The sequence below is a fragment of the Medicago sativa genome, chromosome 4 (assembly GCF_051527215.1).
Source record: "Medicago sativa cultivar Bolivia chromosome 4, Bolivia_mono, whole genome shotgun sequence".
Classification (NCBI taxonomy): Eukaryota; Viridiplantae; Streptophyta; class Magnoliopsida; order Fabales; family Fabaceae; genus Medicago; species Medicago sativa.
Window position 1 is genome coordinate 11,130,604 of NC_140752.1, and position 17,149 is coordinate 11,147,752.

The 17,149-nt window shown below is 31.7% G+C and overlaps 2 protein-coding genes and 1 long non-coding RNA gene across 3 annotated transcripts; 1 reads left to right on the forward strand and 2 right to left on the reverse strand.

Moving 5' to 3' along the window:
- Positions 1-1,326: 1,326 nt before the first annotated feature.
- Positions 1,327-6,596, reverse strand: LOC146926277 (histone-lysine N-methyltransferase ATXR3-like protein). The gene is made up of 5 exons (XM_085758667.1): positions 5,860-6,596; positions 3,876-4,073; positions 2,552-2,834; positions 1,968-2,130; positions 1,327-1,764 (listed from the first exon to the last, which is right to left on the reverse strand). The coding sequence occupies exons 1-5, from the start codon at positions 6,557-6,559 to the stop codon at positions 1,561-1,563; spliced, it is 1,548 nt and encodes a 515-aa protein (XP_085614793.1). The 5' UTR covers positions 6,560-6,596; the 3' UTR covers positions 1,327-1,560.
- A 932-nt stretch (positions 6,597-7,528) lies between these two features.
- Positions 7,529-8,776, reverse strand: LOC146926278 (uncharacterized). The gene is made up of 2 exons (XR_015034082.1): positions 8,244-8,776; positions 7,529-7,984 (listed from the first exon to the last, which is right to left on the reverse strand). It is a non-coding gene; the product is annotated as an uncharacterized LOC146926278 (long non-coding RNA).
- Positions 8,777-10,006: 1,230 nt separating this feature from the next.
- On the forward strand, positions 10,007-15,669 carry OSH1 (gamma interferon responsive lysosomal thiol (GILT) reductase family protein). The gene is made up of 5 exons (XM_085758671.1): positions 10,007-10,443; positions 13,208-13,273; positions 13,488-13,625; positions 14,465-14,557; positions 15,286-15,669. Exons 1-5 carry the CDS (start codon positions 10,144-10,146, stop codon positions 15,475-15,477), a joined length of 789 nt encoding a protein of 262 aa, XP_085614797.1. The 5' UTR covers positions 10,007-10,143; the 3' UTR covers positions 15,478-15,669.
- Positions 15,670-17,149: the final 1,480 nt, after the last annotated feature.

Genomic DNA, 17,149 nt, shown 5'->3' on the forward strand with positions numbered 1-17,149 from the left:
ATTTCTCTTGTATGTTATCTCGATTAAATAAAAAATGACTGATTCGCAGTTTCAATTTGTTCAAGATTATAAAAAACAAAATTGAGTTTATTTCATCTATCTACTAGAAAATAATTTGATGTTTGAGTTATGTTTATGTCTAATTTTATTTTGTGAAAGTATATTATTTAAAAGAATTTTTTTTTATTCGACCAAAGAAAATGATTTTTATGCTGAAAACGAAATTTTGTTTTGATCGTTTTTTAAAGAAAATTAGTTCTAAAAAAAAAGGGAGAAATACAAAATTAAATTATTTTTTACTCAAGTGAAGTCGATAATCATTTTGAAACAAACACAAAAGGGTTTATGGCTTTTTTAAAAAATTAAAGAATAATATGAAATTATTAAAATCAAAATAAATTTTATCTTAATCTACAATAAACAAACACATGAGCATTTGTTTTTGTTTTGGTTTTTAGAAAAGCAAAATATCATGATATGCCATTAAAATACTTTAATATTAATATTGTTTAAAAAGGACACAAAAGGGTTTATGGCTTTTTTAAAAAATTAAAGAATAACATGAAATTATTAAAATCAAAATAAATTGTATCTTAATCTACAATAAACAAACACATGAGCATTTGTTTTTGTTTTGGTTTTTAGAAAAGCAAAATATCATGATATGCCATTAAAATACTTTAATATTAATATTGTTTAAAAAGGACTTTTAGAACCAGTTGTTTTAAGGTCATCATCACACTTCAATACTGGATATGTTGTTGTAGGTTCGACCCTCGACATCCCGAGTCCAAACCAAGCAAAATGGCTCTTCAATACTAGATATGTTGTTGTAGGTTCGACCCTCGACATCCCGAGTCCAAACCAAGCAAAATGGCTCTTAGAACACTAATCTTAATACATATCAATGGAGATTGGACAATCATAGAACTCGACATCCTCTAATAGCGAGGGATTTTAGGCCTCTCAAAAATTGTTTTTATCAGCTGTAAAGGGAAAAGAGTATAAATATTATGTTTAACTTTGTCAGAATCTTTTTAGCATAAGGCAATTTATCATCTAAATTTTTTACTGATTGATTAATCAAGATAGCAAATAGCGAAAGAAATACTCATTTCACACATTTGAATTTATGTTTCATTTCATTATAAGGAAATCGTAGAAAAATAAACTTGTCATAAAATATTACTTTTAAATACAAAAAAACAAATATTATTCAGCACTAAAAATGTATATAGTCAAGTGACGACAAGGAATGTACATAGTCAATACAAAAAGCATAAACCATGTGATCTTGCAAACAATAATAGCCAAATACTTAACACATGATACCAAAAACCTGTTATAATTTTCATAACTGGTGGAAACTTTTGCCTCACACTTCCCCCACATTTCATTTTCATAATTTTAGCCAATAAACAGGAAAATAAATCGTTTTTAGTAATGATATTACATTGGTCAGTTCAAAGTGAATAAATTTCAAAAAGCTTAACTACTCAAACACAGAGGTCTAACCATATGATCAGCATTAACCACATAAGAAATTGCACGTCCGGAATTCTAATTTTTTGGCCGTTCCTCCTCCTCCTCCTCACCGGACAACCTTCTAAGGCGGGCCTCTCTCTTGACCCTCCTCCTAATTATCTCCATTCTTTTAATAGAATCCTCCCTGACTTTTTTCTGAATTTTATCAAAGCCAGGAAATCTCGCATTCATTACATCACCCGCCAGATTGGCGATGCCATTAATTACATCATAGAGCCTCTGCAAATAATAAGCAAATAAAATCTCATGTTATAACAAAAACCAATTCACATTTGCCATCTACCAAGATATGAAACAGAAAAGTAGTAATTGGTAAAGGATGGCATAACTATAATAATAATCATATGAAAGAAAAAGAGAAAACAAATACTCAATGTAAGTTATAAATGAATCCAAATCCTTTGATGGAAAGACACACTTACCATCCTGTCGGCATTCCAACGCCTGATGAATGGTGGACCTGTGTTGTACGAACCAAGTGGTTCACGGTACCATTCGCCATTGAATGTTATTCGATCCATTGCTTGTTCTATGCTCAGAACTTCCCATGGCCTCAATCCTGGAATTAGTTTAGCCAACTTCTGTCTATCTCACAGCAAACCCCCAAATCCAAAGAAAATAATTGAACATATTAATACATAAAGGAGGGGCAGGCAGGAAAGCAAGAGTTAGTAACAATAATAAAGTGGGCAATGTGGCAATCAGAAATTTATCAGTGTTGTCAATCGCAGATCGTAGAGAATAGTGATATGTTCAAAATCCACTAAACAACAGTGTTATAGCACTACTAAAGCAGTATTCGACAACATTTCGTATTGAATAGCGTATTGTGGAACAATAACAATTTGTTCAAATTCCGCTATGCTATAGCACTATTGGCTTGCACCGCTATTTAACAACACTACAATTTATAAAAACTTCCATGTGTATTTTACAGAAAACCTTGTGAAAATGGAAGTGAAAAAACACAAATTATATGTATATAATACAGTACCAGCAGACATACCTAAGATCTTTGGGAATGTACTTGTTGGGCATGTGATCCTGTTCCAAAGTAGTAGTCAGTTCAGTGCCGCTGGCCCAAAGAAATAGGGCATGACTAGGAATTCTAACTCCAGGCCAGAGGCCATCATTAGCTTCCATCACTGCTAAATCACGTCTCTTGCTTTCCACCGCCTCATGTTGAAGCTGCTTATAAGTCTTCTTTTCAAATCCCTTAACAGGAACCCATGGTGGTATACCTTTTTGTAGTTTGTGAAAGAAAGCTGTCGCTGAAGCAGCAAGTCGAACTAAAGAATTGCCAAACCAAGAATCAGATATTATCAAATATGAAAATTCAGCACTTGGCAGATTATCTTAAACATGCTGTATTCTTTAATATTAAAAAGATTCATCGGCATTTCTTTAAAAATATGCAGAAAGTTATGCACATGAACTGGTTTCAAAACATTGTTCTATTTGAACCATGTAGTAAGAATCCCTCTAACAATAAGTAAGAAGCTATACTAGAAAAGCATTTAATATCATTTCGGTTCTACCATTTTTTAGTGAAGTACAAAAGAAATTGTTATCAAGATTCTTATAAAAAACTGATTTTATGTTGTGTTTCAATTTTACAATGTTTTAGCAAAACACTTTCATAAACAGATTTGGATAACCTTAGATTCACCCCTTTGTCAACTGAGGGAGGAATAAGACTATTAAATTTGGATAACTGTACAGAACAATTCCTCTTATCTCATACGGTAACCAAACATATTCCTATTATCTCATACAGAACAATTCCTATTAAATTTGGATAACTATACAAAACAATTCCTCTTACCTCATACAGAACAATTCCTGTTAAATTTAGATTCAACAAGTTGAGAAAATCAGTTGGTAACCAAACTCTCAGTCACAGCCTCAAATTTGGAGACTTGCTACAATTAATAACTTTATATTTGATACAAAGTTTAGCAATCCAACCTTCGTATTCAAAGTTATTATAAAGTAGATCAAGCATTAAAAAATTCATACAAATAAAAAATTATTTGATGCTATTGCACTACTTTATTTTGACGGGTAATATGCTCCTTATAAATAAGTAAATGTTCCTTACTAGATACCAGTATAACACACCTGTGGACTGTGAGTATCCAAGTGCATGATCACAAATATTATAATATCACAAAGAATGATGTCACTTCTTACACATGCCTCAAAATGGTTGTTAGGCAAACAAAATACTACGCTTCTAATTTCCATATATAAAAGACTGCTCATCTGGAGTCAATATATTATAAAAGAAAATTTATTAAATAAAGTAAAAAAGGTGGAACTCAACATACCTTCCCAAGTAGCGATTGCACGCTCCATTCCATAAATCATGTGGATGGGTGCCCATTCATCCATGTCCTCCCCCCAAATGAAAGTGTTTTTATCAATAACCCCACCACCCCAAGCAGTTTTAAGTGTATGCAATGCCAATGGCCCTCGGGTTCGACCCAGTCGATCCTTATAGAACCATACACCACTCCTCATGATAACTAAATCAAATAGAAAACAGGAACACCATCATACACAGAAACAACACAAAAACAATGAGAAGATACTTGAACTAATGGCATAGTTGCATCCATCCAGAGTTTAGTATTTTACCACTGAACCTCAATAAACAAAGATGATATTGACTGGATATCTCACATATGATTCACATTCCATAGTAATTAATTATATATTACAGTGCGCACAACTATCCTAAATATATTTTTCATTTTTGACAAGGAAAAATAAAAAGAAACAGCAGATAGATTATTAGTTAGCCTAACTCCTGTGGCAAAGTAGCTCAATTGTTTCAGAACACACAGTTGAGCTCGAGACTTCATAGAACCTACATATTCAATCCTAAGCATCTTGCTAACTAAGCCCGTCCCCTATTGGCAAGCTATTTTGATTGGCTTATTTTGAGAGCTTCTAATAAAATCATCCTAAGAAAGCTTTTGACAAAAACTTTTTTTTAAACGCAAATAAATGACCAGTGACAATAGTAGACAATCTGTGGTGACAATATAATGTAGAAAAAAAAGTGGAACATTTTGATTTCATTCAAAGAGGCATCAAAGAAAACAGAAAAGAATAAAATAGATAGTTAGTTCTATTTAGTTCTGCCCATCTGTGGTTGTGCCATATGCTTGTCATTCAGGATAAATGAGACAACTGTTCGGTTTGTTTCTCTTTAGTTCAACTATTTTAATGGGAAATTTTTTTATCACTATTGTTCAGTTCTACTTTCAATAAATATTGTCAAATAGTAGAGTTATAGTTTAGTAGAATTTGAACAAACACCTGTTATCCAGCCATAGGTCATTTAGTACAAAGTGTTGTTGTCAAATAGCGGCTAATGGAACACTATAGTGTTGTAGAGTAACAGAATTTGAAGGAACATAAAACATAAAACAAACATTTAGTACAATTTTTGCAATCTGCAATTGACAATTTTGCTTTCAATGTAGACCAAACATAAAACAAAATGCATGTGTTCAAGTTTGTTTCAACCTATCTGCAAAGCTGAAAAGTAAAAAGCTTAGATACATAGAATAAGTGGCGTTACTCCTAGTATTAGGGATTTGATTGTTTGTATCATAAAATACACTTTTGGGTAAACCAGGAAAGCTATAGAGTAGAATAAATAATCTTAGCAATAATCTTATTCATTAATACTACGTGCTACTGCTTATGAATAGCAAACCATGGATGTGTTGGAGTATCAAAATTCAAAAATTGATTTTCTCACAGATGATTGAAATGACTTACTCTACTCTCTAAAGTTCACTTTCAGAGTAGTCAAATCCAATAATATTACCTACATGCTACATACATTTCTCGTCCTCTCGCAAGGACACTTGGATTCCATAAGGTTAGAGAAAGCACACAATATGGTGAAGCATTCAGTGTGAAAGCACTCAATTTTACCTCTGCATTTTACTTGAAAAAACTTAAATATTAATTAAACATATCTCTTTTATGTCATTTCATATTTATAAGTTAGCTCAACCAGTAATTTTACCAAACACTGCAAATTCAATTCGTTAGTTTATCCACTATAAGCTATAAGCTAACTTATACTCTATTCGCTATAAGCTCATCCATTATAAGCTCTCTTATCAGCTATTCGCTATTTTTTTTGCCAAACAGAGCCTATGCTATAAGTGCGGACAATCTCAATCCAAATCATATGACTGCATCAAATATATGATTCCTTAACTACACAAAATCTACAAGCCAAATGCAACAACTAACAACCAGAAATAACTCAATTATCAAAAAACTTACAATCATAGTATCGATTCTCGAGACTGTTATACCCAATAGCTTGAGCAACATCAATCGGCTTCCCAGGAGGATAAGGCCTTTGCCAAAACCCCCAAATCCCCAAATAAAACTGTCTAGCAAAATCCCAAAACTTATCTAGCGCTACATACCGTGACTGCGCTTTTCTCGGCATAGGCTTTCCATCAAGCCCAGTAATATTCGGAACTTTCTTCCAAAGCTCTCTATCTTCAGGCTTATGAGGTTTCTCATTCTTCTTCAACTCCCACTCATTCATCTTATCAGCTATATATTCAGCTCTCATCAGAAAGTGTATAACTGGATTGTTATACATTTCGTTCATAAACTCTTCGTTTTCGTTCATTTCTTGTTCCGTTGCATTTGGTTTAGCTTCGTATGCGTCGTTTTCGTTGAGGACTTTGTTGACTTGTGGGGTGTGTCTGTGGTTAGGGAGATAGTCACATTCATAGAAGAATTGTTGGACCATTTTGGTGAATGGACCGGGTTTGGTGTCTTCATCTTCCACGGCGGTGGCGGTGGTGGTGGAATTGGAGGTGTTGGTGGTGGAGAGAGAGGTTGATGCGAAATTTGAGGAATTGGAGAAGTTGAGAAGGGAGGTGAGAGGAGGAAGAGGGAGGGGAGTTGGTGGTTTTGAGAATGGGAACCAGTTTCCGTTGAATGGGTTGAAGTTGATGGAAGACATTGAATTGAAGAAGAAGAAGAAGAAGAAGAAGAAGAGTGAAAGGGTTTAGTGTTAAAGTGTAAGGATAATAGATTGAGTTAGAGAGTGAAAATTGAAAAAGATGAATAAATGAGAGTAGAATTTATGAGCGATAGTGGATAGCAAAACAATTGGGGTTTATTAAGAGACTTTCATTTATTATTTTAGTTTTTTTTTTAACAAATTAATATTTTTGAATTATCTTGTATCTTAAATCTAATCTAAATATTTATTGAGTTTAATTGTAGTGCACTGACAGTATAGAGATACTTTACACATTCATCAAATAACATTCTGTGATGTCATTATCTCATTTGAAGTTGATTTTTTTATTAAAAAAAAGAAACAGATCATGGCATAGTGCACCAACATCCTTCTCCAACCGCGACCCACACCATCTTCTCCTCTCTCTTTCATTGTTTTTACACCTACGATTGTTGCTTTGTATCTAGAGTAAATACTCAACTTAGTCCCTAAATTTTAACGCGTCGGCCAACTTAGTCCCTCAATTATACGAAATTTCTAATTAGTCCCTGAATTTGTAAATTGTCAATCAATTTCGTCCTTCTGTCCAAACGGAGGGTTAACGGGCTGACGTGGCCGTTAACCTCTCACATGTCATACGCCACGTAGGCAGGGACTAATTTGGCCGAAAATAACAAACATTTTTAAGGACTAAATTGATTGATTTGCAGAAATTTTTTTGGCTTCTTCCCTAACAGCTCTTTTCTTCCCCAACGTATCTGTCTTCCCCAATTGTATAAAATTGGAACCCTAATTAAACAATATGCAATCTACATTCTAATTAAATGGGAATATGGGAAAAAAAACTGTTATTAAAGTCGAGCTTCATCTTCAAGCTCCAACTTTAATGGTGATGAAAAGAGGTTGAAGATGATTCAGAAATGTAACCTTCAAATACATCCCTAAGTAATATTAAAAACCATCAAATAAGTCCCTGAATTTTTTAAACATATATCAAATACATCCTTGAAATTACAGAACACACAAATTGAAACTGAAATATTATATAGGCAAAAGTCATAGGTCATAAGTCTGAGAAATTACATAGGCAAAAGCAACCCAATTTTGGGGCATTAACAAGTCATAAAGTCTTAAACGGCAAGTTAAGCAAAAAGAAACCCAACTATGGGGTAAGATAAAATAAGCTTTAGTCCATGCTTCCTTTGGCCATTTATTAAGATACTCCCATGCCTTCTCATTAATCCTCTTCACCCTCTCCATAATGCGGTTGAATTGAGTGGGAGTTGTTGCCCTTGCACACTCCCATACCACTCCTCTCAATTCCTTTTCCTTCCATTGTTTTGTGAAGTTCCTCCATAGATGCATCACACAATATCTATGTGGCACCCCTGGCATCACTTCCTGCATGGCTGGAATCAAACCCTGCCAATTTTAACAATCACAGAAACAATTTTCCCTGAATTATATCAATATCCATCAAAATAGTCCCTGAATTATTTTACTTACTATCAAAATAGTCCCTGAATTATTTTACTTACTATCAAAATAGTCCCTGCATTATTTTACTTACTATAACATCAGTTCTAAAACTATAACATTTTCAGCTATTACTATACATCAGTATGCAAGCAAAAAAGGGACATAACTTGAATGAGAAAATGACTAAGATGGTTATTCATACCTTTTGCATATCTGAGATGAAGTTCCATCCATTACGCTCATAATTTCCAAGATCTTGATGAACAACAGGAAATGCATTACCTTTAATCACAGTCTAGCAGAGGAACTTCAAAAACGTCAGAATCGCCGGAGATGATGATGATTTTGGAGGGGTGAGAATGGAGAAATTTTTAGCGGGAAGGAGTAGGTTCAAGGATGTGTTTGATGGTTCAGACTGAAATGTGAAGAAGGAGGAATATGTAATGCAGGGGCAAAATGGGAAAAGCAGGAAAAAAATAAACTGAAAAGTGAAAAATGTACTTTTTCCAAATCAATCAAATTAGTCCCTGAACACGTGGCTTCCTTCTTGCCACGCGTACAAGACAACACAGCATGCAGGGCGACATGTCAGCATGGCTAACGGAGCACTTTGACGGAGGGACCTTTTTGATCGACGTTTCACAAATTCAGGGACTAATTAGAAATTTCGTATAATTGAGGGACTAAGTTGGCCGACGCGTGAAAATTCAGGGACTAATTTGATGGTTTAGTCTTTGTATCTAATTACCTTTTTTCAAAACTAAAAAGAAAAATTGATGCAGTATTAGGAGAGATGCGACCGTCTGATCAAGATCGGAGGGTTCAGATTTAAAACTGTTTAAATAATAGCAATAAATATAGCTTAAATATGAACGGTTTGATCTTGATAGGATGACCAGGTCTCTTATGACCGCATGTAATTTTGGCTACATAGAATCCAAATACAAAGTTGTCACTCTTTAAGTCTCTCAACCTTGCCTAAAAAAATGTTTCTTAACCATTTTGTATGAAGTTCGACTTATAACTTATATAAAAAAAAATCAATTTCTTAATTGATCTCAATTATTTTAAGATAATAAAGTTTAGGGAAATGTTAATTAGTACCTCGGGGTACTAGTTAAAGACTATAAGAGGTAAGATTTTATGAAAATGTGTGTATTAATTGCATCAAAAATTGAAATATTAAACTTTTTTAAAGAATACTAACTGTTTATTGTTTAAAGAGTGCTCCGGAGACACTATTTAACAATACCATAATGTTTAATAAGATAGAGGTATCCTATATATAATTATACATAGAGTTTTTTTTAAAATAAATAAATAAATAGATACTTCCTCCGGTCTCAAATGTAAGCAACTTTTCACTTTTTAGGTTAATTTAATAAATGTTGTATGTGGTCCATATTATAGATCACATACATCATTTATTAAATGAATCTAAAAAGTGAAAAATTGCTTACATTTGAGACCGGAGGGAGTATGATATAACATTAAATAATTTGATATAATCAACCTTACTACCCAAAAAATGGGGAATTAGTCAATTTAGTCCTTGAATGGGAAAAGATTACTCACTTTAGTCCCTGAATGCGGAGAAATTGCAAAACAGTCCCTGAATGTAGACTTTGTTGGTCAATTTCAGGGACTAAAGTGACTAACAGAGTCTACATTCAGGGACTAAATTGACTAACAGAGTCTGCATTCAGGGACTAAATTGACTAACAGAGTCTACATTCAGGGACTATTTTGCAATTTATCTGCATTCAGGAACTAAAATGACGATTTCTTTCCCATTCAAGGACTAAAGTGATTAATTCCAAAAAAAAATGTTTAGTCTCGAAATGATACTTTGGTTTACCCATAAGGATAACCACATAAATGCAATTCTGTAACGTTTTATTTTACCTGGAGTAACCATTGGCCTATAGATCTGAGTATTAAATGATTTCCACTACGTATTAAATTGGCACTTTTTGCAGTAGCACATTTGCAATGAGAGAGGGAAGATATACCTTCCTTGCACAACCTATGAACCACCATATATAGTACCATACCCCAAATAAACTCATTCTTTTTTCCTTCCATTTCTCTATATCACAAAAATGAAAATGCCTTCTTTTTTAGGTTCTTTACCTCCACGATCATTCTTCTTTTGTTTCCTCCTTCTTCCACTTTTGCTTTTGCTATTGCTCTTAGTAGCACCTTCTTCTTCATCTTCCTCTAATTATGAGAAGAAAGTAACCATGTCAATCTACTATGAAAGTCTATGTCCTTTTTGTGCTGATTTTATAGTGAACGATCTTGTAAGGCTCTTCCAAACTGGTCTCAATTCCATTGTGGATCTTAGAATGGTTCCTTGGGGAAATGCTGGGATTAAACCTGATGGCTCTTTTGATTGTCAGGTACATGTTTTCATTTTTTATATTCTTTACATGCTTTAGTATTTTAATCTTCTTGAATCTTTTACTTATTTCACCATTGAACTCCGAATTACAAGTGTTTATTCTCTTAGAAATCACAAATCGATTGATTAAAAGAAAATCCTTCATTTTTTAGGATATTGTGTAAATTTAGGATATTCGTACCACTTAATAATTTTTAAGATAGTGATTAAATTTGATATTATCGGGTCAATTTAGGGGTTTAAATACCCGACTCTTGTATTGTATTTGAAGAAAATTTAGAATTGGAAGGAGAGAACACATCTTATAGGACCTACATGTTTCTTAACGAAGATTAGTCATCCTTTCGTACATATAACATACTAATAATATTCAATTTATTTTAACACATCTCTTATATTAATAAGAAATGTTAAGTAGTGGTCTTGTGGCATTGATTAAAGAAACCAATATAATAGTATTTCACTTAAAACTAATTTGTGTGATAAAATTTTAGTTAGTATCTCCCCTTGGAAAAATATTAGTTAGTATCTGCCAAAAAAATTTAGTTAGTATTACAAAAAATTTTACATCCAATGATTTTTTTGAAGAAATTTTACATCCAATGATTGAATTGATAAATTTAATATATATATAGCAAAACCCTTGTTAAAAATGTAAATATATCAAAGCTTACCTATAATGCCAAGGTGAATTGAATTTCTACCCTTGTACTTTTTTGGGTTAAATATGTTTTTAGTCCTTATAAATAAATCAATTTTTTGTTTTAGTCCCTCTAAAATTTTCCTTCAACTTTTAGTCCCTATAAAATTTTCAATCACTACTTTTGGTCCCTATTTTAAAGTTAATTTTTGTATTTTTTTAATGAAATTGTGCAGAAATGTGTAGAATATTTTAAAAATCTTTCCCAAAAAAAATTAGAATTTTTTAACAAAACATAAATTTAATATGAATATTTAACCATAAAAAATATAAAAATTCATATTAAATTCATGTTTTGTTAAAAAATTCTAAATTTTTTTGGGAGAGATTCTTATAATATTATGAATTTTTCTGCAAAATTTTATTCAAAAATATGAATTCTACATATGAGTTTACTTTAAAATAGGGACCAAAAGTAGTGATTGAAAATTTTATAGGGACTAAAAGTTGAAGGAAAATTTTAGAGGGACTAAAATGAAAAGTTGCTATATTTATAGGGACCAAAAACATATTTAACCCTACTTTTTTTGAGGGGTTCTACCCTTGTACTTTATTGACCAAATTTCTACCCTTGTACATTTTTGGACCAAATTTCTACCTTAGTACTTGTACTGTACAACTCTTTTCGTGAGAATTTTCTTGTTCAGTGCCAGTGTTGCATTGCATGAGATCATATTTCTGATGTTAAAGTAAAGTTTTAACAGTAATAGTTATGAGTCATTTTCCAGGATCAGACAAATATAACTATATGTACTGAAAAATAATAAATTCTTGCGTCTGTGTTGAGTGTTTGCCAGAGCCAGAGGATTCATGACATTACCTACCCAACTGCATTCTCCAGCAGCCCACCAATTCGATCTATCAATATATTTAAGACCAAATAACATATGTGGTCCGTTATTTAATTAGATTTCAACTTTTTTTATTTTATAAATTGTTCTTTTGAGTCATAAAATATGTGCATCGAATTCTATTTTTTTTTAGGGAAAATTTTGGAAAATTGGCATGAGGGACGTTTAATGTTAAGTTGGTAGGTTTAAATTCGCTGCTTTCAAAACTATGGTTCATATGTGTATTATTTAGTCTTGATATGAAACAAAATTGACTGATTATTTGATTTATAATGTCGTTGATAAAATATTTATATGTAAAATTAGTCTTGAATTAAAAAATAAAAAGAAAAAAATATGTGTAATTAATTATGTTTAATGTCATAAGCACTTTTGTACCTACCACCTCAATGTTAAATGATTCATACACACTTTTAACAAAGTTAAAAAGATTTACTCAAAAGATCGCTAAGATAAATTTGACCCATATTTAATTAAGCTTTAAAGCTAAATAGTATCAAATTTGACCCAAATTTGATACTCGAAGTTGTAAACATTGGTCAAAATAGCCCCTAGTATGTTAACATTCATATGAAGAGACGCATATTCAGTGGATAAGGACCTCTCAAGTGAAAATAAAACTTCAGAAAATAACTGAGAACCTATACCATTGAAATATAAAGGAGGAATAACATTAAAATTTGAGAAAAAGAGAGAAATGTTGTTCTCGTGAGTTTAACTCAGTTGGTAGGGACAATGCATAATACATGGAAGGTTTAAGTTTCAAACTCCGACCACCACAAAAAAAAAAGGTTATTTTATTTAAAAATTGAGATGTGAAAATTGAGGAAAAAAATAAAAAAAAGACTTAAAAAAAAATAAGAGAAAAATAGAGAGAAATCATTTCCATATTCGATAAATATGTCACGTCATAACCCTAATAGTGAAAGTCAACATAGAAATTGTTTTGGCAACATTTTACGAATTGAGGGATGTATTCCAATATTCCAAAAATAAGAAATTATTTTGACGAATACGACAATATGTTGAGACTAATTTATATATTCCGTCTTCTCTCTCAACAGTTTTTTGATAAAAATAATCAATATTCATTTATTCATGGTTATGTTTGTTTTCTAATGAAAACCACTTGCTTTTATTTTTGTTTTGTGTAAATTATTTTGACTCATCATTTTTTTTTTTTTCATATTCTTTTTTCATAATAATTGCAGCATGGAAATGATGAATGCTATCTAAACACGATCGAGGCCTGCGCCATTAATATGTATCCAGACGTGGTACAGTTCTTATCTATGAAACAATTTTCTCTGTACTTTTTCTTATTCTACAACTCAAATCTTTTTATTTAATATTCCCTTTTATTTTTTTTACAGAAAAGCAAATATTTTCTTACAATACACCATACTATTCTGCATATCCATTTTCTAATTACCAAGTTTTGCTCATTTTCTAATGCACTAATATAGTATTATGACCATAAATATGATGCAGGCACAACATTTCAAATTTATACGTTGCTTGGAACGTCTCACCTTAGAGAATAGGCATAATGAATGGTTTAATTGCTTCCAAATGACTGGGTTGGGTACAATGCCTATTGATTGCTCCAAAAGTGGCAATGGAAAATCTGTTAGTTCTTTTATTTTATTTTCTTATCTTATTTCTATTGATTTCTATACTTTCATGGAATTATTCGAACTTAATTACAAAATTAGTATCATTGGATGAAGACTTGTAGTTCATATTGTTGGAACATGGTAAATGATCTTACAAACACCAACCTAGGCCCAATACCACTTAACTACATCAGTTAGTTAAGTTGCTTGTACTCCAAGCATCTTAACTAACTTGGTTGGTTAGTTGCTTGCCATGCCATTAACTTAGCCAATCATAACTATCTTTTTGAATTAGAAACTAACTCAACTTCTAAACAACATTCTTAATCTCTAATTTGAATTCTATCTCAATACATATTTCGAGTTTTAATTTTGAATCATATTTAATAAAGTCGGAATGTGATTTGTTTGATTTTTATCCTGCAATATAATTTCTTAACTAGAGCAATTGTGTGACTTCACAACCGAAGGGAATTTGGAACCTTCTTTTTATAGTCGTACTAATTGAATAAACTCTTGTGAATTTCTTTTTCCCCTACACACTTTTAAGAGATCTTTGGTTTGTCTGAATGTTAAAAATTCAGATATGTAAAAAGAAGGGTTTTTTAATGTTTTTTACACGTCGAGAGTTTTCAAACGAAAGGGGCTTCCGAGAAGTGAGAGGGAAAGAAATTCACTTTACTACTTAGGAATTATTCGATGTAAATGGAAATTTCATACCCTGAGTTTGAATTGACTTTGATTTACTTAAGTTTAAAATTTAGCTATCCAACAATATTGAGTTCTCAATTGCATTAACTAAATGATTTGTTGACTAATAATAATAATATTTATTTATGTCTAACATAACAGATTGAGCAAAAATATGCTAAGGAAACTGCTCAACTTAATCCTCCTCATAGATTTGTTCCATGGGTGGTTGTCAACAATCATGCACTCCAAGAGGTTTGTGATTAAATATCCAAATTGGTCATTCAAATCGTAGGGTAGTATCAATCTAGTCCTTCACATTATTAATTTTTTAAAATGATCCCAAAAATTGCAAAATGTTAATGAAATATGGTATTTCTCTAGATCATATATCAATTGCATTGTTTAAAAATATATATATATATATATATATATATATATATATATATATATATATATATATATATATATACTCCTTCCGTTTCAAAATGAGTGTCGCTTTAGCAAAAAAAATTGTTTCAAAATGAATGTCACTTTCAGTTTCCAATGCAATAATAACTTTTTCTTTTCAATTGTACCCTCCAATTAATACTCTGCACACTACTTCCAAAGTATTACTTTTAAAACTAACCAATAGTTAATAATGATAATTTGGTAAAATATCCATTCTCTTTCTTTTAATCATTGTATTTCTTAATATGTGTGTAAACACCTAAAACGACACTCATTTTGAAATGGAATGAGTATATCAATTGCATTGTTGACATTATTCACTTAGTCTCAATTTCATCTGTTATTATCAATTTATTTATTCTAGTCCGTGAAAGTTCTAATAGAGAGACGGATTTGATTAAAATTTTGCAATTTGAGGGATCATTTTAGAATAACTATAATACGCGGGACTAAATTGATTTCAAAGACCAATTTACCAATTTTAGTCATTTCAGTTCCTTAACCTCTTCTATCTTTTGTTGTGGTTGTAGGACTACCAAAATTTTATGACATACATTTGTAGGTCTTACAAGGGAAAATTGAAACCAGATGCTTGTAGATCAGTTTCAACAAAAACTTACTATGATTCAAATTCAAAAATCAACTCCTTTCATCCTGTTTGCTATGTAGATGAAGCAAAAAATTTGACCTTACTTACCACTAGTCACCAGATTAAGGAGTAAATAAATCCCTATCAAATGAAGTTGCAAAGCAATTTTGATTTGTTTAATTTGGATGTATTAGAACTCTCACTTTGTCTAAAAGTTCAAGCTATTGGCTAATCTATAAGTTCGTATGTGAATGGATTGCCTTGGGAAACATATGTGTCATTGAATTAAACAAGTTTATGATTGAAGTTTTAAACTTGTCAATAACCTCTAATCAGACTTCTGATCTTAAGTAAACATAGGAGACATAACATTGTTATGCACGATGCTATGAACTCTTTGTAGAAGTGTCAAATGAAAATGGTATAAATACATGTTGATTCGAAGAATATGATTTCTCATGTTTAGCCACTTTATTTGACGTAACTTTGAATATTGTCTGTTCTGTTCCATCGTAAAAGTCACGATCCTAAAATCTACAAATGGGGACACCTCTATCAAGTCCACACATGCATGCTTTTATCCTACACCCACAAGACGAAATCTTATATAATTTCACTTGCAAATGAGAACTACAGCCAAAAGAACAGTGAAGAAAAAAGAAATAGAAAATGGTAGTAAAAGATAAAAGAAATTTCCACACCATGTGGTTGATGAGATGAGACAAGAGAGGAGAAAAATGTGACACGCTGAAGATATAAAAGGATATAGAGACAATAATAGCCTTGAATATCATGTAGATATAAATCAAAGGTTAACACGGCAATACCAAAAAAAAGTTCATAGAGTGAAAAATAAAGGATGATAATGAATTCATGACTGAAAAGGTTTTGCTTATTTATGGCTTATGTCCCTTTATGCCCTCTTTTTTACTTGAAAACATAAACAAAAAGTTAAACCGGTTTGTATTACTTGCTAACTAGGCTTGATTTGTCAATAATTTCAAACTGAAAGTTATACATTAGCAAACAAGTTGATACTACAAATGATTAGATCTCTCACTCGTGTTAGGTGTGACTTAGATTCTCCCATTAATAGATCGTACATAAGCTTAGCAAAAGAAAATTATACATAAATTCTTGTATATAAAAAAGATTATACATAAATTTGATTTACGTAAATTCAAATTTATTTATTTTTAAGGAAAATTCAAATTTAAATGGCGAGGCTTACATTACCTCTTAATGAATTTGGGGTAATTCATTCATGTATGATTCGATTATGGAACAATGAAGATTGTGATCAAGTGTTGAATGAAGGAGGTGAATAAATTTGATATTTTTGAGATGAAAATGGTTACTGATTGTAAGAATAAAGATGAAAAAAGAGGTTTTTTCTTTCTTTCTTTGGTATGGGTAAATTATTGACACTTACGCGTGAGAATTGGTTGCCTTGTGTTCCTACTGCGATCACGTAAAGACAATTTTTGAGCAAAGGTCATACCAAGATCACACCAACGTTCGAGAGGCCAAGTTACGTATGTGTCCTTGATTATCGGTTCTAAATTTTTGTTGGTGTTATTAACTAATTTTGATTGCGAGATTTTGTACGCAAGAGAATTTTACTAATGATGTGCTCTGGCTTTGCCTTCTTGCCGAAAGTTAAGTTTTTCTGGAAACCGAAGTTTTTCAAGATACGCACACTCCATAGAAAGAAGCCTTGGTGGTTAAATTTTTAGAGAAAAAAAATCTAGGATACAACATGATGAATAATGATACGGATTCTACATGGTTAAATTTAATCAAGC

Coding starts and splice junctions, on each gene's coding strand:
- LOC146926277 (XM_085758667.1), bottom strand. CDS start 6,559: ATGTCTTCCATCAACTTCAACCCATTCAACGGAAACTGGTTCCCATTC. Junction 2,131..2,551: donor TACATTCCCAAAGATCTTAG/GTATGTCTGCTG, acceptor GCTGTGAGATAG/ACAGAAGTTGGCTAAACTAA. Junction 1,765..1,967: donor GTTGGAATGCCGACAGGATG/GTAAGTGTGTCT, acceptor TATTATTTGCAG/AGGCTCTATGATGTAATTAA.
- OSH1 (XM_085758671.1), top strand. CDS start 10,144: ATGAAAATGCCTTCTTTTTTAGGTTCTTTACCTCCACGATCATTCTTC. Junction 10,444..13,207: donor ATGGCTCTTTTGATTGTCAG/GTACATGTTTTC, acceptor TAATAATTGCAG/CATGGAAATGATGAATGCTA. Junction 13,274..13,487: donor TTAATATGTATCCAGACGTG/GTACAGTTCTTA, acceptor AATATGATGCAG/GCACAACATTTCAAATTTAT.